The 25,085-nt window shown below is 39.4% G+C and overlaps 1 protein-coding gene and 1 long non-coding RNA gene across 5 annotated transcripts in view; both read right to left on the bottom strand.

Moving 5' to 3' along the window:
- Positions 1-1,410: 1,410 nt before the first annotated feature.
- Positions 1,411-3,476, bottom strand: LOC107078815 (uncharacterized). Its single transcript, XR_001479788.2, has 3 exons — positions 3,391-3,476; positions 3,187-3,239; positions 1,411-1,862 (listed from the first exon to the last, which is right to left on the bottom strand). It is a non-coding gene; the product is annotated as an uncharacterized lncRNA (long non-coding RNA).
- Positions 3,477-5,486: 2,010 nt separating this feature from the next.
- Positions 5,487-25,085, bottom strand: part of fam184ab (family with sequence similarity 184 member Ab) — a 131,767-nt gene continuing 112,168 nt past the window's right edge. For 2 of the 4 annotated variants that reach the window (XM_006626423.3, XM_015359153.2), the window contains 3 exons: positions 24,973-25,077; positions 23,946-24,151; positions 5,487-5,978 (listed from right to left, as the gene is read on the bottom strand). In XM_006626423.3, coding sequence (XP_006626486.2) covers positions 5,897-5,978; positions 23,946-24,151; positions 24,973-25,077 — 393 coding nt within the window. In that variant the 3' untranslated portion in view covers positions 5,487-5,896. Of the gene's footprint in view, positions 5,979-23,945; positions 24,152-24,259; positions 24,365-24,972; positions 25,078-25,085 lie in introns of those variants that run through there. The other 2 variants (XM_015359175.2, XM_015359168.2) reach the window with 2 other exon arrangements.

Consider the following 25,085-nt stretch of genomic DNA (forward strand, 5'->3'; position numbering starts at 1 on the left):
AAAGGGGTCATGTTAGGTTTTATGCACATGATGTCACTCAATCGACACGTTATTGAGTCCAAGAATGCGCCGATGAATAGAAAAGGTTAGAATGCTCTGAATAAAATGAATTAAATCTGTCAGAACTATGCTTTCTACATTAAAACTACTTAACATCCTTAAAAAATACAACCATTGTTGCACCTTGCTTCCATATTGGCAGTCCTAGTTCATTTACTGACACATGAAGGAGGCTTCTCTTCTCAGCATGGAATAAACCAATTACTTGTTCCTTTGCAGACTACGCATTCTGACGCAGCTCCCCACCTGAACTAGTTCATTTATAATTGGTAACAGTGCCAAGGTATCTTTATTTATCACCGATTCAATATCAGGGGTAAACAGCAATTGAATATTTCTTTCTAAAATCAATCATGTTAATGTATAGTATAAGTTAATTAAAAGGTAATTCTAATAATGAAGCCAGATTATAGATGTGGATTATTAGGAGTCCATGACTGGTAATTGCCAGGGAGAAACATGGCCAGGACAGTGGAGTAACACTACTACTCTTTTTGAAAAACATATTGGGATTTGTAATGCCCACAAAGTGCCATTTGCAGACATCTTCCAGCAGCAGCCTCAGTTTTCCCAGGTCTCCCACGCAGGGACTGTCCGGGCTCACATTGCTGAGCTCCAGTGGGCTGCTGGTTGTGATTGTGAAATATCAACAGGGCAAAATTCTCATGGACTGCAGGCTGCTGTTACATTTTCTCCTGCCATCTGCTCCCCACTGTAATCAGCGCGCGCGCACACACACACAACCCCTTAAAGGACAATACACTCAGGTGAGGCTGTAATTCTGCTCTCTTATCCCTCCTTCCTGACTCACAGACAACTGCTGCAAGCAGGGGAGGATCACTGGATCATATCATGAACATCATGTTCCTGTAAATGCCAAGAAAGGGCCACTTCTGACACATGTAAGATTCTGGTAAGATACAGACTTCTGGAACCAAACTTTTACCTAACCAGGGAGTGTGGTGTGCAGGCCCAGCTTAGCCAGAGCCTTGTTGAGAGGACACCGTTGAAGCACAAGACTTCATATACACCCTGTGGGAAACTAGCCAGATGGTAGAAAGGGAAAAATAAATTAAAAAAAAATCTACCACTTAAAAGGAATATAGCAACAAAGAGTCAGAGGATCTTGTGGATCTTGTGCTGCAGTTTTTGGAAATCACTGGAGCACTGGTCTGCTGAAAAAGAGGGCAAAGAGCAAGTAAATTCTTCACAGACTGCAAAGTTTATTGCGTAACGACAGCTGAGGCAGAAGGAGATTTCCATCGCCACAGGGCAGAAAAATCGGGTTTGGCCCATCCACCAGGGAAACTGTACCTGCTGTTCCAGGCTGGAAGTGAAGCTTGCGTTTTGAACCCGGCTATCCTAATCCAAGAGCCAGCTGGGAATACAGACGTTGAGCAAAGAGCTGCTTGTGACCCAAAAGTCCCCGAAGGTGAGGGAGATACAGCTCGTCTCCAAGACCAGAGGCAACAAGTGAAGCCACTTAGTTCAAGCCTCCGAAAGAGGAGGGACAGAACACAGTGCCTTTGCCACCCGGGCCTGAGCTTCCACATGAGGAGGGAGATGGTCCACACTGGCTGGTGACTTTTCACACTGCTCTTCCTCCAGTCTGTTCCCAGGGGACAGGGTGTCACCAGGGTGAGGGCACCCTGCTCATACCATCCACAGTCTCCACCCTCTGGGGATGTGTGGCCCCCAGCTGTTGTCTGAGTGGAGGAGAGTGTTCAAGCCAGGAGAATGGCTACTGCACGGTCTCTCTGGGTTCGAGTTGAAGGCGGAGTAACAGGCCAGCCGATAAAGAACTGCAATTACAGAGAATTGCCACTAGAGGCCATCAAACAGCCCCTTCAATTTCTATAAATGTAATAATTTGGTCATTACTGGTGATAGGAAAGTTCACATTTTCACATAGGGTTTAATAAATGGTGATTAGGGTTTTTGAATCTCCATTTTGTTGATCCTCAGAGATTAAATTTATGAATGAATCTAGTAGTGCATCTCTGATTTCTGTTCATGGCTGATATATCCTTTTTGTAATGAGGTGACCAGGATTGTACACAATATTCTCAATGATATCTTGACACGTGCATTGTATAATTCAAGCATAATGTCTCTGGATTTAAGCTGTACATTTTTACTTCAAATCCTAGATTTGCAGTGCTACCTACTAATAAATTATCATAGTCCAGGCCGGACATTACCCCCTTATTGTGAACGAGTTAACATTAGCATTATACTGTACACGAAGCATTTGAGAGTAAAGTAACAATATAAAAAACGTTTTTAAAGTCACAAAGGTGCATCAAATTTTAAAAACAAAAAAAGACATAAAATACCTGAGAGGCATTGATCAAAAGAAAAATAGTTTGGCCTTTTTGTGTTGTTTAATAAACCCTAAGCTTTTCATAACTTTCACTGGATAGTTTAATATCAGCCATATTTAATAGTACAATCATATCTGACCCAATCCATTTAACTGTATACTTTTCCTCAAAACATACTGTATGTTTTTTGTTTCTTAAAGCAGCACAAAATAGGTGACCTCAGAAATCCTAGAAAATACAACCATTTCATTTGTTTTTTCACCACAGAAACCATTTCCTAATAAAAGCACTCAATTCATGAAATAGTGCTCACCCCAAAAACCTTCAAAACATGTACAGCACAATATGTGAATTCCATCAATTTTTACCAGCAAAACTGAAACAGCACCATGACCTTTACATGAAAGGAAAAAGAAACAGCAGCACAGCAGAATACAGAACAAAACACAGACTGTAGTATCTGCCAAAGCAGTTCAGAGATGCTCTAAAGTTCATTGCTAATTTATTATTAATTCCCCAAGCAAAATCTCAAAAGCAACAACACGCTAATGTTAAAACCTACACCCTTGCTATAGAATTGCAAAAACTTCCATGCTCACAAGATGAAAATACAACCGTAAAACACATGTACTGGGAACCTAAACTGGGTGATAATTTCTTAGAGGTGTGACAGTGTGTAGTGGTACCGGTAAAGAGTCAACGCCCCGGGCGGGGGATCGGAAGCAACGGTGTGAGGTGAGCAGGGACCAAAATAACACAAAAAGAGAGGGAAAAAAAACAAAAGGGCAAAATAAAAGAGTACCGATGTGCTGCGTGACCTCCAGGCTGGGTTTTCCCTGTGTAACGGGGTGCGGCCTGAAGAAAAAAAAAAAGAGATGAGTGCGTAACAAAAACACGTGTGTGGCTGTCCCAGTGAAGGTGCGTGATAGGCAAAGGCAAAGGCAAAGGCAAAGGCAAAGGCAAAGGCAAAGGCAAAGGCAAAGGCAAAGGCAAAAGAAAACCTTACGCGGGTGCAATCCCCTCCGAGACTGTCGGTGAAAACTCCCCTGCCGGAGCTGTCCTGTGTGCCTTTATAGGTCCCGCCCAGCTGGCTCTCGTTAGCCGCAAGCCCAAACAGCTGGACTACCAAGGCGAGGCGTCGCCCTATTACCAGGGCTCCGCCTCCACACTGGGCACTACCCCGCGTCTTGCCACAGGGTCCTTTGTGTATTTTGAAACTGACTGCCTATGGAATAGTTGATCTCATACATAGAAATAGCTGTCATTCAGTGAATTCCGACCATTCAGAGACTTAAGGGAGAAAAAGTCTTTCTAGTACTTTCAATAAGTAATTGCAATAGAATAGCTATGTATTTTTTATTCTTATCCTTATTGTGTACATTTTTTGGACCATTCCAGGTCGATCACTCTCAGATCTCAGATCTGACAGGTAGCTGGCATACTATGGAAGACCTGGAAAGAGAAATTTGCATCCTACTGTAGGTGTGCTACAACCTGAGAAAATAACATTGAAGATTTTTTTCCTGTTTTTGTTCTAAATAATTATTTTTAATGTGTGTACTAAGGTTCAGACTTGATATCCTATGGGTTCCCTTGAATTAAAGAGTACATCCATTCCAGGAAGACAATGACCTTGGGTTCCATTTGGGGGGAGGGTTTAATAATGTTCTAACTACAACCTTTGATTTAATTTACTGACCTGTGGAACTTATTGAATGATTTCAAGCCATTACGGAGAGGAATTGTGTTATACAGCTGATGAAAATGTATGAAACAGATCACAAAGAAACAAAACTTGATACCATGTATACATGAAACCTGATACACATCATCATGCAGCAAGATGGAATTTATCCCAGAAGTATTGAAGTACTGTGGAAAAATGGGACAATTACTGTAAAACTGCCTGAGAGAAAACACTGACCTTGTTGCTTCTGTCCTTGATACAGAAATGCTTCTACAGACAGAATTGACTATATGACTCCAGTCCTTTAAAGTGTCTCCTGTGCATTTCCAAACCTTGAAGAGTTAAATAGGAAAGATGTGTGTGGTAGAAAACTACATTTGTTTCAGATCATTATCCTGCTCCTGTCGCCTATTAGCTAGTTTCCAAAGGACTTAGACAATATGTGCATGGAATCTATTTATTGAAGAGAAGCAGTTAAACACCAGTTTCCATACATACTGTATCTTGACAGATTATAACCATCACCTTGATCCATGGACAGCTAGACAGTTGGTAGTCTAATTTGTGCAGCAGCCTTTGTCCATTAGGTGAGCTATTATAGTCCAGGTGGTACAACTTCCACTTGTTCCGCTTTTGAGGGCTTGTTTTTTCCAGAATCCCATTTGTTAAGTAAGAATTGTAACAAAGATGTATGAATTGTAACAAGTACATTGGAACATGGTGACTGAAACAATAAAGTGACTGAAGGGTTGAAGAACATCTTGCAATACTTCATCCTATTGCTGCTCAAAACATCAAAACGTCAAGAAGAAAGCAATAGCATTCTGAACTTTGAATTCATTGAGGAGTAACCCCAAATCATCTCTCTGTCGGGTGTACCCAGACTGACAGGACCTTATCATGTTAGAAGCCAGTCTTCATCTTCAAATTGCTTTTCTTAAAGAAAGTCTAGCATGTTTTAGCATAGAAAGTGTAGAAATATCCTTTCTGAAAACAGTGTACACTTGCATCTTTTTGGTTGGAGGAATGAGTACTTTAAGAAAAGACACAACTCAGTTGCGAAACACAGGTGTGTAATGGGGTAAAAAATGAGAAGCATTACCACTGGAAGTCATCTGACTTTCTTAATGACTTAAACACAGATTAACAGAGACTGTCCAATAAATGAGAGAATATATAGTATTGAGTCACCTCGCATTATTGCAGTGTGGTGTAGTGGACGGGGCTCTGGCCTCCTGACAGGAGGGCCACAGGAATAAATCTTAGGTGGAGATACTGTTGCTTTAGCCAAGGCACTTCAGCGTCATTCATCCAGCAAACCAACTTTATTTATCAGTGTCAAACATTGGTAAAAAACATAGGTAATTGTAAGATAAAAGTGTCAAATACATTAATAATAATTAACAACCAATGCATAAATCTCACATTTATTTATTAGCATACACAAGTATAATATAAATATAAAATATGCCATTTATTTTAAAATTGGTGAGACATCATTATATCTGTATTGAGACAACCATACAAACGATTTATTTCTACCAAAATTTGTTATGGAGCTGTAACAAACTTTCAGGACTGTGCCATTCTAAAATAAGGTACAGATAAAAGACAATATACTGTATTAAACAAAAAATATTCAGCAGCATATGCATCACTCTTCAGAAATTGCATAAAAGGTAATGTCAAACATTGTCACTGTACAAACAAGGAATCCATTCACAATGAAGTAATAAACATGGAGAAACGGTGTAGAATTAAATACAGATGATTGTGTCAACATGCTCTTTAGTTGTCCTCCACACCAGAGTCCTGGGGGCACGAATCAGAAGGTGAAGTAGCTAGCAAACCACTCCTGCCGCTGGGGGTCTGCGGTGGCCTCAGGAAGGGCGTCTGTCTCAGGAGGGCTGCAGGGGACAAGCACACAGCAATGAAGGTCACCACGCCGCTGGGTTTTATTCTTGCATGAGCCAGTGCCATTACCTATGATTTAATACGTCCTCTTTTTAATCCTACTGAAGCTGTGCTTTTCTTCTTTAATTTGTTTACAGGTTCCGTAAAAAGCTTGCTTAATTGAACCATTCTCTGCCTGTATTCTTGCACTTGACATTAAGCAACAACAGGCCAATTAAAAACACTTTTACTAAACAGTGTTATTGCAATGAACAGCTGTAATAGATAATCTGAGCCATGTAATGTCAAGTGCTGCAGGTGTAAATTTGTGTGAGTGGAGATGTAACAACCTTCTGTCACCTGGGGCTTGAAAGTTAATTATTAAAATATACCCTCTTATTAAAGCAGGAAAATCCTATGTGCATCCATGTGTTCTTAAAAATACAGATCGTACATACAGTAAGTTACAGTGAATAAACACTGATTTGAAATGATCTTATGAGTAGAAGTGCCATCTCTGTTTGCCTCATGTGTGTGAGTTAGGTTTTCAGTGAGTGTTCCTCCTCAAGGAAGTAAGTTATCTTTGGCAGCTTGCAGGGCTCTGCTCTTGGTCTTGTTTAAATGTCGTAGTTGGATAAGATTCCATGTTGGTGTGGCAACAGATTTCATTTCTGTGCTGATGACACTCAAATTTATGTCTGCATGAAGCCTTACTGTATATCAATGAAACACGACCCGCCTTTGACACGACTTAGATGGAAAAAAAAGGATGCAACAGTAATAGGTATCAGCTGAGGGCCAATATTCTTAGTCTTTTATCCCTCACTTCCAGATAGTCCTGCCACTTCGACTGTGTGCAGATTGCAGAGGACTCTGAGGACTAGAATTCTATGACAATCGAATGAGTTCTGTTGGTTTTCTCTTCTTCTGTCTCCATATCTAGGCGAGGTCCACACCCAGACTCATCACAACCCAACTGTGCTAATTGATGGGTGCCTAGAAAAAAACAGGGTGAAGATTGCTGTCGTTGTCCTAATTTAATCTGTGAGTCCAAAACAACGAATCCTCCCTAACTGTGGGGGAAGAGATGAGCACTTTTAACAACAGGTACAGTACCATTGGACTAATGAAATAAGAAGGCTGGAGCTCCTTCCTGTAATGAGCAGCTGTACAGAAAGCATACAGTTGCAGCCTTCGGCCTATCTGGCCATAAGGGAGAAAAGACAGAGGAAGATAAATAACACACCCTGTTTCTTGCCAGTTATTACAGTGGCTGATACCTGTTACACAACTTAACTTTTTGCATCATAAGAAGAGTGAAGTTACACTGATTGTCTCTCCAGATAAACTCCACAAATGTGCTAACTTTAGTTTCAATTCAAGCTTTATTAGCTCCTGGAGGAAACTTGTTTTATGGCAGAGTGCAACACTACAATACAACAAAAACAGAAGAACAACAGCAACAAGGAATTCAGTACGAAGTACATCAGGAGATAAGCCGACATTGACGTTTACTTTTACTAGATGGTCTTGGAAGCAGTCCAAGTCCTCAGGAGTCTTGGTATCACCTATGATCCAAGCTTTGCATTTCAAGCTCAGGTTTGCAATGTGGAGAACGTGTCCGTTTTCATTCATTATATTGTTAGTATCCATTCACATCTCTCCAAACCGACAGAGAAAAGGTATTGCTGGATTCTGTCATTTTCTGCTTTAAATATTGCAATGTAGTGCTTGTTGGCATATCCAAACATGCTCTAAACAAGTTGCAACATGTTCAGAACTCAGCTGACTGCATTTCAACAGAAACAAAACCACAGAATGTATATTTCCTATTTTAAGCTTTCATGCACTTATTCCCCATGGATTTCAGAAGAAAATGTCTAATGTCGCTGCTCAGCTTGGCCCTGATGACATTACTGAACTGGCCACTGCCTCTTACAGCTACATGGTATTTAAACTTTTTGGGCTCTGTATTAGATCTTCCAAATTATATTATACTTTAGAATTCAAATTAAATGTAGACCTAAAAGCTAACGCTTATTAAATCAGATAAGTCAGTTCTCTCTTTTGTCTAATCCACCGGACAATTATCTTTGTATCATTCTTGTTGCTCATTTCATAAACAGTACATACAATTAATTTCACTAGATCAGGGTTGTCAAACTCATTTGCAGTGGTGGGCCAGATTTGATTTTAATAAACTTCCAGCATGTTACGCACAGCATGAATTATTGAAATACCAGGTGCAATAGTTAATCGTTTATATTTGTAGGATATTGTTTTTTGGTGTTTATATTACAATGAGGTACCACCCTTTAAAAGTGATTAGTAATTTGTCTGTCTTCATTAGATGCCAATTCAGCTAAATGTGCTCACTACTCTCTTAGAATGTTTTTTTTTACATTATTAAGTGTAATTATTAAAATAATCATAGCTCTAATTATATACACCCCCTTCTCACTGTGAGCACTATATACACCCCCCTCTCACTGTGAGAATGATCGATTTAGGAATGTTTGCTACATGAAGGGCTAATTTTACTGTTTTTTTTTAATCTTGATTACTTTATGATTTTTTTCCAAAACCCCTCCTTTTTTATCATCATGCCATCCAGGTATTACAAACACCAGGAAGCTTTAAGTGACTGGAAGGGCTGAAGTGAGTGATTGGTCAGAAGACATTTGCATTGCACTAACCTGTGCTGTGCAGATGTTCAGCAGTTTCTACCCATTTAGTCTTCTTAACTACTATACTAAGTTAAGTGGACTTAATTAACTTGAATTGTCATAAACATGCAATGGTGCTCTTATTGTGAGCACAGCTGTGATTCTGTTTAAAAAAGGAAGAGGAATCCGTTTAAAAAGAGGAACCAAAATAACCTTAAAACAGAATAGTTATGCCTCCAAGTATCTTAGAAGGGATTACTGTACATTATTTTCTTTATAAATACAGAATCACCAATTAAAAGCTTGTACAGTACACACTCTCCAGATTTTAAATTGGCAAATTACAGCTCAGGTCCCAGCAACAACCCACATGCACAAAGTGCAGATAGACTCTGCAAGCCTATTGAGTCCTTCATCATTTGATAAGAGGAGACATGTTAGTCTCGTACTAACATCACCACAAACCCACAGACAGCAAGAATCAAGATCCAGAATCAGGAATCCATTGGTCAACAAACCCCACCCCTGACAGCACTCAGTCCTTTGTGTGCTCCGACTCTGGGAATCCTGGTCACCATCAGCTTGCGATCATGACCCTGATTTACAGTCTTAAGTCTGTGCCTGTGCTTGGAGTGACTGCCTTTACCACTTGAGCTTGTGACATTCTTCTCAGCATGAGATTCGTCTTTCTGTGCTAAAGACACTGAAAATATTCAGTAGTTCATCAAACCGCATCATACGGTCCTATTCAGCTTCTGGTAATTCAGTTAGCTGTTACATTGAAAATATATGCCTTTTCTTTTAACATTCTGCCATAGTCTGCCATAGATATCAGATTAATGAGCCTGACATTACACAGTAGGTTTTGAGACGCTGAATCCTGAAGACGTCAGAGATTCTTTCCTTGGGACTGACTAACCTTTAATCGGACTCCAAATTTGGATAAAACTTCCTAAGTGTCCTTTTCTGGTGAAATGGAAGAAATCTCATTAGTCTCGTGCTCTTCGATGACAAACGCTGGTGAAACGCAGATATAATGGAAACTGGCATGTTCATTGTCTCATGGATCTGTTGACTGCCATCAGCAGAGTTGAGAAGATTTATATTATTTTTCCTGACATCTTTGACCGGTTCTCTGGCTTTGCCATGATGATGAATGGTGCTGTGCACAGGCTCCATCAGAACCCCACAGTAATCATGGTGACCTTTGTGATTATCTAGTTGTTTCACAAATCACCCATTAACTGCAATGATTTTCTACATTCATATAGAGTATGATCAAACTAGGAATGGCATGATTGTACGGTACATATTTTACAGATATTCTTAATAAACTTGTCAACTAGTCTTAAAACAAACATGAGCCCAGTATTTTAAAGTACATTTAAATTAGGTCATGATATTTCACTTTTTAGTTTGCCGACTCTAAATTTAACTCCAATACTGATCTAAAAATAATTAATTATTATTACCATACAAAATATGATTGCCATTAATGAGATGGTCCGGGGGAAGGTGATACAACATGAAGCTGGTAATACTGTATGTACCCCAGGAGGTACACTATACTCCTAACGTACCTTACAAGCATTCATCCGCCACCTTCAACAGCCTCAAGCTCTTACAGGAAAGCAGCCTCGGCAGCTGCTGCTGAGCTCTAACGAGCAAGCAGAATTGATAGAACTAAATACTGCAGATCGGCTTAACTCCGTTTTTTTCCCCAATGAGAAACGCCATGAAAACCTTGAGAGTCAATTGAAACAAACGTCCCGATTTAGCGTGCAGCTGCGTACTAAGTTTCGGACGAGTTAATACGGTAGTGCTTGGAGATCATGTCCATCTCTGAGCTCAATCCCAGAACAGCTGAACTAGTGCTCAGTGCGGTGCTGAGTGTCTGCATTGCTGTTGTTCCAATAAGCAGGAACTGCGGAAGCGCTGAATTAGAACATTTCAATTAATCTGATCAGCGAGTTAATATGTAGGCGACAATTAGTACTTTTTCTGTTAATATAGAACTGAATGTCAAAGGTTTTTTTTTTATTTAATAGTGGAATTTATGTTTAAATATACCAGAAGGGCACAGTGCGTACAGGAACTCGAAATCCATACTCGATTTCAATGAGTCATGAAACAAACGAGAACAGCAGCTGCGGTTTTGAATTTGAACATGCATCATATTATAGCTGTTTAATTCCACTGATAAATTATATAGATTTATACGGAGATGCTTCAGTGGAATAAGCGAACACACCGCTATTTTGGTTTAATGTCTAAGACACATTTGTGTCTGCAATAGATGTCTGGATGTACTGTAAGTGTCATGCAGTTTCAGGGCTTCATTTGTTGCAGTTCATCTAAGAGTTTTTTTGAATTTACGTTTGTGGATCTTCTGCGGTTGAGGTAGTAAGATCTGTTATACTGTAGGCATGTTGAGCAATGACTAAGCCATGTACTGCATATTCCTTTTGGCGGGGCTAGCAAATCGCTACTAGAAGTGCCAGCTAATGTCCAAGAGCATTAACAATTTTATGTATTTTGAACAAAATTAAGATGCTGGTACATTGGAGTGGATTTCGTCTACAGTACAAGTAAAAAACAAATTGCACTTGCAGCTCTAAAAGGGTAAACTCAGGAGACTTCTATAACGGCTCATTTCAGGTTTATACTGTACAGTAGGTCATTCCAGTTTATCACTGTTCTTCTGACCTTGTGAGCCTTTGAAATTTAAAACAGCATTTTTCTCGCCCCTCACTTGGTCTGAGTACAGTACCAGTCCATTAGAGACCCAACACCGTGTGCGGTCCGTCCTACACAAACCGCCTATCGACTGGATGAGCCTCCTGTCCGTCTCCAGGTCACTCGGCTGTTTCACCACCGTGATTACTGGACAACTGCCGGAGAAGGGACACGCTTCCGAAGAACTGTCTTACATCATCACTTTTAAAACATGACGACAGAAGTTTCTTTTCTTTGGCGTATCCTTACATCTTCCTACACAACGTATTCTCTGTACCCCCCAAACCCCGCTTTACCCTGAAAACTACAAGTATAGAATCCCATCACAGTAAAAAATAACAAATCTATTTAATTAACACCAAGATGTGACAGAACACATTTAAGACTTACAGTGTCCTACATATTTCAATGGATTTCAGTTGCCTTCGCTCCCCAGGATATCTGAAAATTCACTATCGTGTACTAAAGGCTCTACATGCGTCAGCTACAGTACTAATATAGACATTACACTTTATTAGTAAGCGTGTATTAATACACGTTATGATGAATAACTGTGGTGAGTGTAATTCAAAAGCAAATTTAGTTAAATATTACAATAATTTTCAAGTGACGGATGCAAAAATTCATTACTTACTGCCGATATTATTCCCACTATATTCGGGATTGGTTTAACCTGATCCGGTGTTCACTTTAGTCCGATACTAAATTGCTTGAGCCATGTGAAGATGCGGTTTAAATTAGTCCCCTACTTCAGTAACCCGCGGAGGGTAGCAACTGCCAGGTAGCGAACTAGTTTAGCACAGAGCTGCGAGTAGGTCGCTTTTAGTTCGTTTCAGTTGACGCTCGATGTCATAAAGGAGAGTGTAGGTTAATAATCCTGAACCAAAGAGCCCAAGAGACGGGTTACATATAAAAGGAGACTCAGGTGAAATCAATAGCATTTCTTATCCTGCATATTACAGCTTTAAGTGAAATGATTATTTGGAGACGGTCAGTTAACCAGACTGTGGCTTGTTATAGGTCCCAAACTTTGAACTTTTATTTCTCACTTTGGCAAGTGACTGGATTGACTGCAATTTCAAGAAATCTTAGCCTTTTTTTCTACAAGGGTTTATTGTACTTCTGTCCTGGAATGACACCTTATGTGTTTTGTTTATAGCAGAAAGTGTGAATTAAACAACAAACAACTGACCCTGTGCATTTCTTGTTCTTGTGTGGCTATTGATATGCCTCCTCATTTCCTCACTTAAGCAGAAATCAGTCATGAATGTAACATAATATCTTCAATAATAAAAACTTTTAATGATTGTGCTGTGCTGCTCAGTCAATTCCATTAGACAGTTTCTCTAAAACCAGCACTTTAATTGTTGAATGGATAATTAGCAGGATCCCTATTAATTAAGAAGCTGGTTGTGTCTGCAGTGAGTTCTGTTCAGTGATTGTCACAAAAAGTGTCTTTTTTCAGTATTACTGTAAAAGACATTGACATTTGTGCTTGTACTTAACATTATTTATTATTAAAAAATTATCTCCAATTGGCTTATTTATGTTTTTTTCATCTGTTTTATAATGTGTAATAATTACACAATCATCATGATGGAGAAAGGGTTATACACATGTATCTCTGGTTTTGGAAAATGGGGAAATATACTTTTTCTTCTACTATATTTCTGTTTGTATCTTGTTCTGTATTGTTCTATCTATGTAGTAGATGAAGTATACTCTTTCCTGTGGATAGTCCTCAGGTACAGTAATTGACTACATTTGTTTCAGAGCACTACTACAGAATGGCTGGAAAGTCAATACTAAGGAAAGCAAGAAACCTGAAAAGAGCTGAGAATTGTGAGTAAAAGGAAAAAAAATATGGGTTTTCTAGCACTAAATAATTCTGAGAAGAAGAATAGATTTTCTGTCTGAATTCTGAATTAGAGAATTCTTTTAGGTAGACAATATAAACCAGAAAAATGTTTTTTTCACAGTTCCAGCACTTTCTCATTTGAACAAGATGGAAAATCTGTCAGCATGTTCATTGACTTGGGACTGTGTAGTGAAGAAAGAAAATACCATATTTTTTCAAAACTGGCATCAGTTGTGCTACCCGCATTAGTATCTCAGACTGTTGATACTGTAAGTACTTAATTCACAGAATACTGAAAAACATGAAGTTCATACTTTCAAGAAAATGCAAAGGTAGGTTTTCCAATATAAAGCCTAATATAAACAAAACCTCTTTAAAATGGGATGTGTATGAAGCTGTGACACAAAAACAATAATTGAAGCTAGCCAGTTTTTTAATATATATAAATTAATTTTGTATATCACTGTAAATCAGACATCTCTAACCCTTATCCTGCAGAACCCTACTCTAGAAGGTGCTATATGAAACCCTAAAATCATTATTTTCTGTGGCTTATAAATAATACTTGTAATCAACGACAGGTTAATTATAAACCTAAAAGTGTTCCACATCTTTATAAATGAGTAATTTATCATGAATGTACTAGATTGGAGTATGCTGTAAATAGTAATTAATTCTGAATTTGAACTTAATCAGTACAAAGGAAAGACAAATATATAATTAAAAATTAAAAGTATAAATTTCAGAAGTTCCAGCAGTTTTAAATTTGACAGAAGATTAGGCATGTACTGTATGTGTTGTGTAAGTGCTATTCTGGAAGAGCACTGTTTAACTCGTTTCAGCTTGATGGAGATTATTCCCAGCTCTCTCAGTCTGTTTCCAGGGACACGGACAGCTGAACGAGCCTCCGGAGTCTCCTAATTCAGCTGTCTCACTGTGTGGAGTCAGCAGCATCGGAAAGAGGATGACTGAAGTGTGTATAACCCTTGAGCACTTGAGTCCGTCTGAAGAACAGTATCAGCAAAAAAGTCAGAACATAGCTGTAGCACAGTAAAAAAAAAAAATCTGAGGCCAATAACTGACAAATGGCTTAAAAATCCAAAAGTAGGTTAAATAAACTGATATGCAGTATTTCTCCTTGTTCTTTTCAATTCCCTTAAAATCCAATACTAATGGAGTTTTCTATTATTTAGATATTACATCACAATTTTTTCAAACTAAACTAATTTCACATAAAATATATAAACTTCATCAATACATTTCAGATCTCAAAATTCTGATTTATTTTAAATAAAAGAAACAATTGAGCTGCCTAATATGTTTAAAGTATAATATTCCTGATAAATACACAATAAAAGGAAAGACAGAAATTCTAGTTTATGAATACCATTTGCTTTAAGTGTGTATTGAATGGTGTTTTAAAATACCTTTAGGAGACAGATCTTAAAAAGCTTGCCTTGCTGGAAAACATGATTGCATTGCAGCCTTCATTAGCCACATTAATAACTACCTTTTACCTTGCATCTTCACCACGGATTTGTATGTACAGTATATTTACAACCAGATTTATCATAGACAGAGTCACATTTAAGGCATACATTTAGCATGGTCTTCAGGACCAGTGGACAAAAATATGTTACGCTGAGCCCTTTAAGATGGCGGAGACACTCTTTCGAACAACCACTTTATCTGTATTTGTGCACCAAATTGGCTTCTTCATGGGCTGTGCAGTAGGAGCGTCCACTTCACACAGCCCGCAGCAGTCTCTATAGTAAAGAGCTTGGTTTTCATTAAAAATACTAACACAGTTTCTGAAATAGTTAACAGTTATACAAAAAATATCACTGTTACAAAAATATTAGTTTCACAAGCCACAGCACTGTACCCTGTTTTTCCATGAGATGTAAAGTCCCGCATGTGTGAATTTGCTGTTCGTGGAAACTTCAAGATACCCAACCGTCATGAACACCGAGGTCTTACTCTGTACTGTTTCTCTGACTTGCTCAGCACCTCTGTAATTTCAGTAGGAAGCACATCTTCAGATGTGGTAGAACAGGGGTGTCAGAGTAATTCGTTACAGCCGGGCTGATTTGATGTAAACGTACTTCAAGCTCGCCTTACATACTTAAGCAGCAAGGCTTTGAATTATTTTTTTTCTCTTACCTTGAATAGAAAATCATTCTAATCTCTTATCACATTAGATTCATTCCTGTTCTTGTGAGATTATGACATTGACATGTGACATACAGCTGTATGAAAAAGTTTGGGCACCTCTGGCCAAATTAGATGTTTTGTTGATTTTCCAAGTGAAAAGAAGTTAACACAACCTCTGCAGCGAAAAAGCCTGACATATTTCTGCATATTTTAATGCACCTTTACTATTTATTTTCTGAATTTAACAGATTGAAAAAAATAAAACCATAAATGTGGCATGTGCAGAATCTTAAATGTCTTACATGTCTTACAGTAGTGGTACACTTACCATGCACATTCCGCTTCTCGGTTTAAAATTATTTGCTATGAAGTAGCCGGAAAGGAATTTTCTCTTAATGTCTGCCTTCAGATGCTTTATCCCAGAAAGTATAAATAACCCTGAATGGAAACTAGTAAGTGTCTGTCCTTAATCCTTGTTTTGTCTAAATGTTGTGTGCATTACAGTATATAAGTTCCTGGTTTTATGACAGATTTTGTTCTAATCAGTTTTAAATAGAATTATATGATTATATGACTACAGCTACTTTGAATGAGTCATATCCTGTAAAGAAGTATATTTTTTCTGAATTTCATAATAACACTAAACATATTTTAACTAATATTAACATCTATTCAACCTTCTAAAAGCAGCAGTATCAGATTAGATACCACTGGAAAAACCAATGATTGCCATTTGTTTAAACTCAGCCCCAGGTCGGGTGAGATTTGTTGTAATGCTGTGGTAAGTGCTGTTTCCAGCTCCTGTCACATCATGGCTGGTGGTCAATCACCGGACCGATTGTCTAATCTAATCTAATGTCCCAGTTTCCCGTGGTCAGGCAACACAGTCAGGCAGGTAGTCAACACCACCAGCCCGTACCTAAACAGCACTTACAGTACCTTGTTCCCAGCAGGGTGTTTATTCCCACTCCACCGATATTACAGTGCTCGGTCTCAGCCTTTGCTCTATGACCCGGCACTTGTTCTCCTGTGCTCACTTTATTTTCTGCTCGTGTTTTGAATTCCTCTCTGGCTTGGCTCGCTGCTTGTTCCCTCAATCTTGATTCCTAGTTCTCTCTCTGGCTTAGTTAACGTCTTCCTGGAGCGCTTGGTCCCCTTGTCTGCCTGACCATCCTATTTGCCTGTGTCTCTCACTGCCCGGCTGCTGCGTCCTGCCTGTGCTCACCCTGCGGTCCATGTGGGTCCTAATGCCCCAGTATAGTAACGGGGACACTGTACTGTAAACAGGCGCCATCCTTCGGATGAGACGTAAAACCGAGGTCCTGACTCACTGTGGTCATTAAAAATCCCAGGGCGTTTCACGTTCCCCTTGGCCCTTACCAATCATGGCCTCCTAATAATCCTCCTCTATGAATTGGCTTCATTACTCTGCTCTCCTCCCCACTGATAGCTGTTGTGTGGTGAGCGTTCTGGCGCACTATGGCTGCCGTCGCATCATCCAGGTGGGGCTGCACAATGGTGGTGGTGGAGGGGAGTCCCCATTACCTGTAAAGCGCTTTGACTGGAGTGTCCAGAAAAGTGCTATATAAGTGTAAGCAATTAAACTTAATGCATTTACTGTACCATCGCGGGGTGGATAGATTTTTACAGATCTGTATGAGAGACTGCTCTCAGGTCTGCATGGTCTTATCCTCTTCATGCGCATGAATAAAGGACTCGGCTTGACCACACCTATCCTGACTGAAGAATTTTCTACGACACTTTGCAACACATTCTTAGATTTCTTTAGCTCCAAGATTGACAACATCCAGCATCACATTCTCTCCACTACGCATATCATTTCCATACCTCCTCCCTCCTTATCCAACGTTTCTGGTTCCCATCTATTTTAGATCCCATTCCCACTTTATTTCAGTCCTGTTTCTCTTCTCTCTGTCCCATTGTCTTCAATATTATACAAGAATCCTTGAGCACTGGCATTGTACTAACGGTCCTCAAAACTGCTGCCATTACCCCTGTGCCAAAAAAGCCTAACATGGCTCTCGACAATCTTAACAATTTTTGCCCCATCTCCAACTTACCCTTTCTTGCAAAAATTCTAGAACGTGCTGTAACACTTCAGTTACATAACCACCTCATGACAAACAACCCTCTCAAACCCCTCCAATCTGGCTTCCATCAACTTCACAGCACAGAAACTGCCCTGGTCAAAGTCACTAACGATCTAGTAATAGCTTCTGATTCTGGTTCTCTTTCTATACTCATCCTTCTTGATCTCAGTGCTGCTTTTGACACTGTTGATCATAACATCTTACTTTCTTGTCTTGAAACTGTGTTAAGAGTTTCTGACACTGCTCTCAAATGATTCAAGTCTTACCTCACTGATCACTGTCACTTTGTCTCTCTTAATGGGTATAGGTCTGAAATTGGACTGGTTAAGTCTGGTGTTCCTCAGGGCTCAATACTGGGCCTCTTGCTCTTCAGTATTTACATGTTTCCACTTGGTCAGCTTTTAAGATCACATGGCCTCAGCTATCATTTCTACGCTGACGATACTCTGATATACATCCATACCAAACCTGACACTGATGTGGCCGTCTCTATTCTATCTAATTGTATCTCTGACATAAAAACTTGGATGACTCAAAACTTCCTTCATCTTAACTGCGACAAGACTGAAGTCATGCTTATCGGCACCCCCATCAACATCGTAAAGCCAGTCGTGTAACCCTATCTGTAGATGGTTCTGTACTTGAGCTTCAGTCTAAATTGAAAAACCTTGGGGTGATATTCAGTTCTGTCTTAACATTTGACCCACATGTGTAGCATATTGTCAAAACATATTTTTTTCACCTCAGAAATATTGATAGACTACGCCCTATGCTATCACTAACTTTGGCTGAAAAGCTGATCAACACATTTGCGTTCTCTCGAATTGACTACTGTAATACCAGCAGCCACATCACCCTGCAACTCACAACAGGCGCCGTCCTTCGGATGAGACGTAAAACCGAGGTCCTGACTCTCTGTGGTCATTTAAAATCCCAGGCTGTTTCTCAAAAAGAGTAGGGGTGTAACCCTGGCGTCCTGGCCAAATTTCCCATTGGCCCTTACTTATCATGGCTTCTTTATAATCCCCATCTCTGAACTGGCTTCATCACTCTGCTCTCCTCCCCACTGATAGCTGGTGTTTGGTGAGCTTTCTGGCATACTATGGCTGCCGTCGCATCATCCAGGCGGATGCTGCACATTGGTGGTGGTGGAGGGGAGTCCCCATTACCTGTAAAACACTTTGAGTGGAGTGTCCAGAAAAGCTCTATATAAGTGTAAGCAATTATTATTATTATTATTAATTAATGCTCTACTCTACTTGGCTATCTAAATCTACTTTGAACAAACTGAAGTACCTCCAAAATTCAGCAGCCAGGGTCCTGACCAGGTCTAGTGCAAGTGATCACATTACTCCTATCCTGGAGTCCTTGCACTAGCTTCCTGTCAAATTCTGTGTGGACTTTAAATCAAAATCAAAATCAAATAAAAGTTTATTTATCAAATGCAGAACAATACAACGTGCAGCAGTAGTTGCTGGCAATGAAATGTCTTTTCTACGAGCTCAGTGGGGTGGGGGGGGGGGGTAAAAAAGAAATTGAATAAAATAAACTCAGACAGTACTCGATGAATAGAGCTGCTATGTATCACAGGCCCTCTGCAGCCAGAGGGCGCACCTTCTCTGTCCTGTCTCTCATTTCCGGTTCTTTGCTGTCCTTCCAGCCTTTCTCTCTCTCTGGGACTATATATTTCCGGGTCTTTCAGTCTGCCTTGGCTCAGCATTGACCTTCGAATGTCCTGAAACCCGCCTAGCACCAGGTCGCCCCACGTCCGCTACCTGAGGGCATAGGTTTCTATAGGGCATTCCCTGAACAGCTGAGCCCGGGCTAACCTCCGTCTCGTCGCTACGCATAGGGTCTTTTTGCTCTCCTGCCATTCAACGGTTCGTCCCTTCGAACTGGTACTGAGGTCCCTTGGTACTGAGGTGCCAAGCTCTGCATGGCTTGGCACCTCAGTACCTGTCTGAACTATTATTGCCCTACTCCCCACCTCGCAACCTTCGCTCTTCTAATTCTGCTCTCCTTACTGTCCCCAAAGCCCGTCTACATTGTATGGGTGACAGGGCCTTCTCCTGTTATGCCCCCAAGCTCTGGAACTCTCTGCCCAAGGATATCAGAGAGTCACCTTCTCTAAACTCCTTCAAATCCAGATTCAAAACCTCTTCTTAAGAAGAGCCTTTACTGAACTGGTTCCATTCTTCACCCCTCTGCTTTTCTTAGTACCACCATCCACAGTCTCCTCTGTATATTGTAATTGTGTTTTTATTTTGTGCATTCTTTTTATTTATTGTTGTTGTCGTTCTGTAAAGCGCTTTTAGAAGCCACCTTTTAAGGCGCTATATAAAACAAAGTTTATTATTTTTATTATCTTACAATTTTGTGTGATTCATGCCTTTGCTAGCGTTTTAAGCAGTACACAAGCTTCTGAGTGTTCAGTTCACTGACTACAGGAGGGACAAAGAACTTAATGTGTGAAAACACCTGTTCACAGAGGTATGTTGAGCCCAATCAGTGGTTTGAAATGTCTGTATTGTCCACGCAAAGTTACTGATGTCTGAAATACTGTGCCTCAAAAATAGGCATTTAAGTGATATATTGAAAATTGTGAAAAAAATCACAAATCACCCTCAACAAAATAAAAGAAGTTCAACATCTCTAGATAGCTTTAAGATGCCACTGAAGTTCCCAAAAATAAAAACTGATCAAATATTTAACTTTACTGTGTTTCATTTCAACAACCATCCACTGAAGAACTGAAAAAACCCATGTCTCTGGTATCAAAGCTGTCTGGTTTAATCAGAAAAGAAAATATAGAGCCAAAACATCAGAAATCCTGAAATCTGAAAAAAATACAACCCATTTTCCGTGCACAATCCACGCCAGAACTTAAGTGTGGCACAGATTGCAAGCTTTCTTGTGAAAACAACAGGCAAGCCTTTTTAGCTTAGCAAAGGACCTACCACAGAGCCTGCCTGCCCAGCACTGGAGATGCCCTTTAGATGATAGTACAGTTTAAGCTGTATTTACTCAAGTTTCTCTAGCTTGCTTAGTCTATGGAGCCGTAAGCCTCCTCCTCTTATGTAAGCCAGATATAAGTGAGAACTCTCCCCTGGGTCGCTCACTCACTCCTTTCGTTCAGACTGGAGTCTAGACACACACTGAATCCCCTTTCCACCTGGCTGGGCTTATAAACCTCTCAATTAGCCCAGAGGAGTGACCAGTTCCTCAAAGAAATTATCCCAAAAGCTCTTGAGGAAATAGACTCCCTCTGAGTGCTAATTATTAATTTAGATGTTATTTTGCAGGTTTTTTCAACCATTGTGGCTCAGGGCCACATCACTGGGCCTGTGTTTTGAGCCATGATAGTGGCTTTCTCACAAAGCCACCTGTCACTGCTTCAGACTCTGACACTGTAGCACTCAAATGTACTGTATTCTATACACAGTAAATGTAACATAAAATCTTTCTGTAAAAACAAAAATATTGTTCCTAGATGTAAGAGATATGACACAACACTTGCTTCTGATTGAATAGTTTCTGCATTTGTGTACAAACCAACAGGAGCAACAGCATTAATCAAAACCAGATCCCCTGCTATAATAATACGGCCAAAGTATTAGCAATTACTTTAAGTTTTCTATAAGTATGAGAAATATCAGTGCATAATGTATTGTAAAAATGTTACCGAATCAAGGTTTTTAACAAGTAGGGAAATACAAATTATACTAATATTGAAATGCAAATATAATTAAGCTTATCACAAGGCCTTTTCTTTAAAAAATATGTGAATGATCTTGCTTGTCTCTGTGTGAAACTAAGATTGAAGTTGGCAAGATGGAATTGAAACTAAGACTGAAGTTGGAAGTCCTATCAATTTTAGTAAGCTTGATCAGGTTTCAGGTGCATTTAGAAGACTTCTCCCAGCTGAAGAAAGATATAAGATATGAAAAAGGGGTTAATTGATTTCTTTCTGCACAAAGACTTCTTGTAACACAAGACATTCCATGTTTAGGCACCTTTGAGTTATGGCAGGGATGGGAGTTAATTGATGTGAAATTCCAAGTGCAAGATAAAGACCCCCCTAACTAAGGAAAGATAAAACTGATTAAAGTGTTCAAGGTCTTGGGAATGTCCAAACACAGGTGGCCCCCCATTACCATGGTAACAAGTTGCATCAGAAGTGGCTGAAATTTGCTATATAAACTGGAAGTTTTGTACCTGTATTCCGAACAATATGTTGATCTTATTGTTCTTTGCATGCAATAAACTCAATTGTTTAAACTTCATCTCGGGTTCTAGTACTTATTTGTCTGTTACTACACAGCCAAGACAATCTTTGGAAACAGTTTTTAATGTTTCAAGCCTGCTTGATAAACACAGCATATCCCACTGGAAGCAAAGGAAAATAGCAGGTCAAAGCTCATGACACTGGGCTTTGCTGGAGACATGTTTACATTAATGTAAGACTGAACAATTACAGCCACAAACCACAGCACGACACGCATTAGCAGTGTCTGGTTCTCCCAGTCTGTATCTTGTTCTAATTGCATTTGTTCCACTTTAAAGGCAGGGTCACCTTGAAGTGTCTTTTAGAGCTGAGCCATTGTGATACTTCATGAGAGGGTCCCATGACGACCAAGAGGCACTGCTGGACTAATCAATTTAACTGATAGAAACAGATGCCCAGTAATGTGCTGTGCAGAAAAATCCTATATTGAAACTGAAGGCATTGTAATTTAACTACAGTGATGGCAGGATGAAAAAATTCAAAAGAACATGCAATTATAAAACTGTCCACATACAGCAAGACAAAACATAAGAAACAAACATAAAGCACACAAAAAAGAAAAACACGGGGTAACAAACTCCATTACGTTAGTTAAAAATTGAATTTTTGGAATTTATTAGTAAAAAAAAATACTCTGACTTTGTATGTTAGGAAACATCCACAGAACCAGATACACAATACAAACACAACGTGCGTAATAAAGGTCAGAAATGTATTAAATGTAAAAACTAAATGTATGAAAAAGAAATGTAACAATAACATGGGAGAGGAGATAATGCTTAAGAGAAAAACACTATAAAAAGCCAGACATGCAGTATAGTTTTTTATAATTTTCTGACAGCATTCTCCACGAGAAGTCACTGAGCTCGAATGGCATCATGGTGATAGTTCGTGTCACTCAGTGGGCTGGGATGGTAAACAAGGTTGTTCATAAATACACTCATTTTATATATATATACATATATATATACACTTCTTTAGCCACAATTATTTATTATGTACCAGGGAACAATGCGGACAGAAGTAACTAGAAATGTTTTTAGGACTATTTTAGTAAAGTAATCTATGTAGATATTTTTACAGAACCTTTCCTTTCCTAGTTGCCCTGATCTTCTGTGAGGTTATGGCCATGAGCTGTGGCAGGAGCAGCTGTTTCAGCAATGCTGAGTATTGCAATGAGCTACTGTACTATATGTGTATGTGTGTCTGATACAAGAGACTGCTCAGCTATACACATGAAGGGAAAAGAGTTCTGATGCTCCCATTGCCTCCCAGATGAGAACTGAAAAAGGCACTCATAGCCCACACTGTCCTAAAATCTTTAAGGAGACTACAACCCATGTGGACAAATACCTACATTTTTTAGATGGGTACTCACCATTTATATTTTTCCTAACACCATATTTTCTTATTAACAAAAATGTTTCATGTTATTTCTGTGCACAGTATCCCAAATACATTTAGCTGATGCCGCAGGTGTTTTGATATAGTAGATCAGAGAAGACTATGCTCCCATGGGCTAAGTAAAACAAAGAAAACAAAACCAAAAACAAACAACAAAAACACCATGCAGACATTTAGCTTGTGACTTTCCCACTAATGGAACAACATGTGTCTTTTTGCATTCCAATGCCATTTGGTCAACCTAATACCTTTATATAGGAGTTCAGACAAACTGAAACTTCATACATGTTTAATTGAGAATGATAGAACAAAACAGCAATATCCCCTTTTCCAATTTTATATCTATCCTGGGATGTGCATAAAACTATTATCCCACAAGGAACTGACAGGCAAGACAAAAACATCTTGCCTTCCAAACAAGAGCATTGAAGCGCACATCTCTATTAAAGTTAATTGCTTTTTTTAACTACCAGGCTCAGGAGGCAGGGAAATTAATTTATTACCGAAGCTGGAAATGACTTAGAGACAGCTGTATAACAAGGGGAACTGGAAATGTTAAAATCAACCTTACTTTACAAAGGGCTAAAAAAAGGGATACTGTGATTTTCACTTCAGCAGAACAGTACTTATAAAGCTTACACTGTTTTGTGTCACAGCGTAGACACGTCCACTCCAGAAAGAATTTAAAATAGGGTAAGGCTGGATGTTCTCATGTCTTTATTTCACGTTTACTCTGGTGCTAGTCTTTATGACGAGGTGTGGCTCACCTCAGAACTTTCTTGGGCTCTTTCGGAGGTGTTGGTTGGGGCAGAGGTTTGCTACTGTTGAACTCAAGGTCGTGAATAGGGGAGTTGGGGATTGGCTCTAGGCGGGCAGGCTGGGCACACCCGTTTCCCGTCCCTGCTGGTTCCAGCGCACTTAGATTGGGAGCACTGATGAATCTGTTTGCTGATTTGTCATTCTTTTTCTTTTGCTACATAAAAGAAAAAAAAGACGGATTGGGAAAACTAAGAAAATTAACTTGTCATTTCAAACCATATCTGAAAACGGGTCTTTTTTTACAATTGAAGTGGTATTGCTCCTCAAAGTGTAAAACTTACATTAACGGCAATCTTTCATTTTGATTTAGCAGAAAATAGCTAAATAGGATGCTTGGTGGCTTGGAAAGCAAAGTAGATTTTAATGTCTGGATAGATCAACAAAAAAAAGACAACAGAGGTTACACTGGACAAAATGTCTGGAAGCTCAGGTTACAAAACTTAAAAAAGGGATAAACATAACACTTTGGACATGCAAAGGGACTCATTCCACTTTCTCAAGGTTGCGTCATTTACATTATAACAGTACACAAAACAATCCCCCCATGGTGCATTGAGGTTCCTGGAAATCCCCAGATGTGCAGGATGTGCTCCAGAACTCTAGTAAATGGCTTCCTTAGAAAGGAATTCCCTTTGAGTGCTTCTCTCAAGCTCAATGATCTGTCATCTTAACTTGCTTAAACTGGCAGCTGGATCAGGTCTGACCCCTGCATTCAGAAAGCCCCTTGCTTGTAGTTGAGTCAAATCAGTCTCAGCTTCTAGAGGCAGATTGTCTTTGAAAGAAAATCAATACTCCTGAGATCTTTGTGTGTAACACACCCATTTCTAAATGGAATTTTAAGACAGGAATATCATTGTTTTTTAAGAAATTAGCATATAGTTTATTTCAAATCTGATTCAAACAATTCAGATTTGACAAGTTTCAATTAGTTAAGAAAGACTGCAATATCCTTAAGTGTGATTAATCATTACTTACCTTTATGAGGGGGTTGATAACACCAACATTGGGGCTTGTATTAAATACTTTGTTAAAATTAGTCTCTCTGTTCACCAGTTCCAGCTGATAAAACTTCTTGTCATCCTGTCCAC

The sequence above is a fragment of the Lepisosteus oculatus genome, chromosome 2 (assembly GCF_040954835.1).
Source record: "Lepisosteus oculatus isolate fLepOcu1 chromosome 2, fLepOcu1.hap2, whole genome shotgun sequence".
NCBI lineage: Eukaryota > Metazoa > Chordata > Actinopteri > Semionotiformes > Lepisosteidae > Lepisosteus > Lepisosteus oculatus.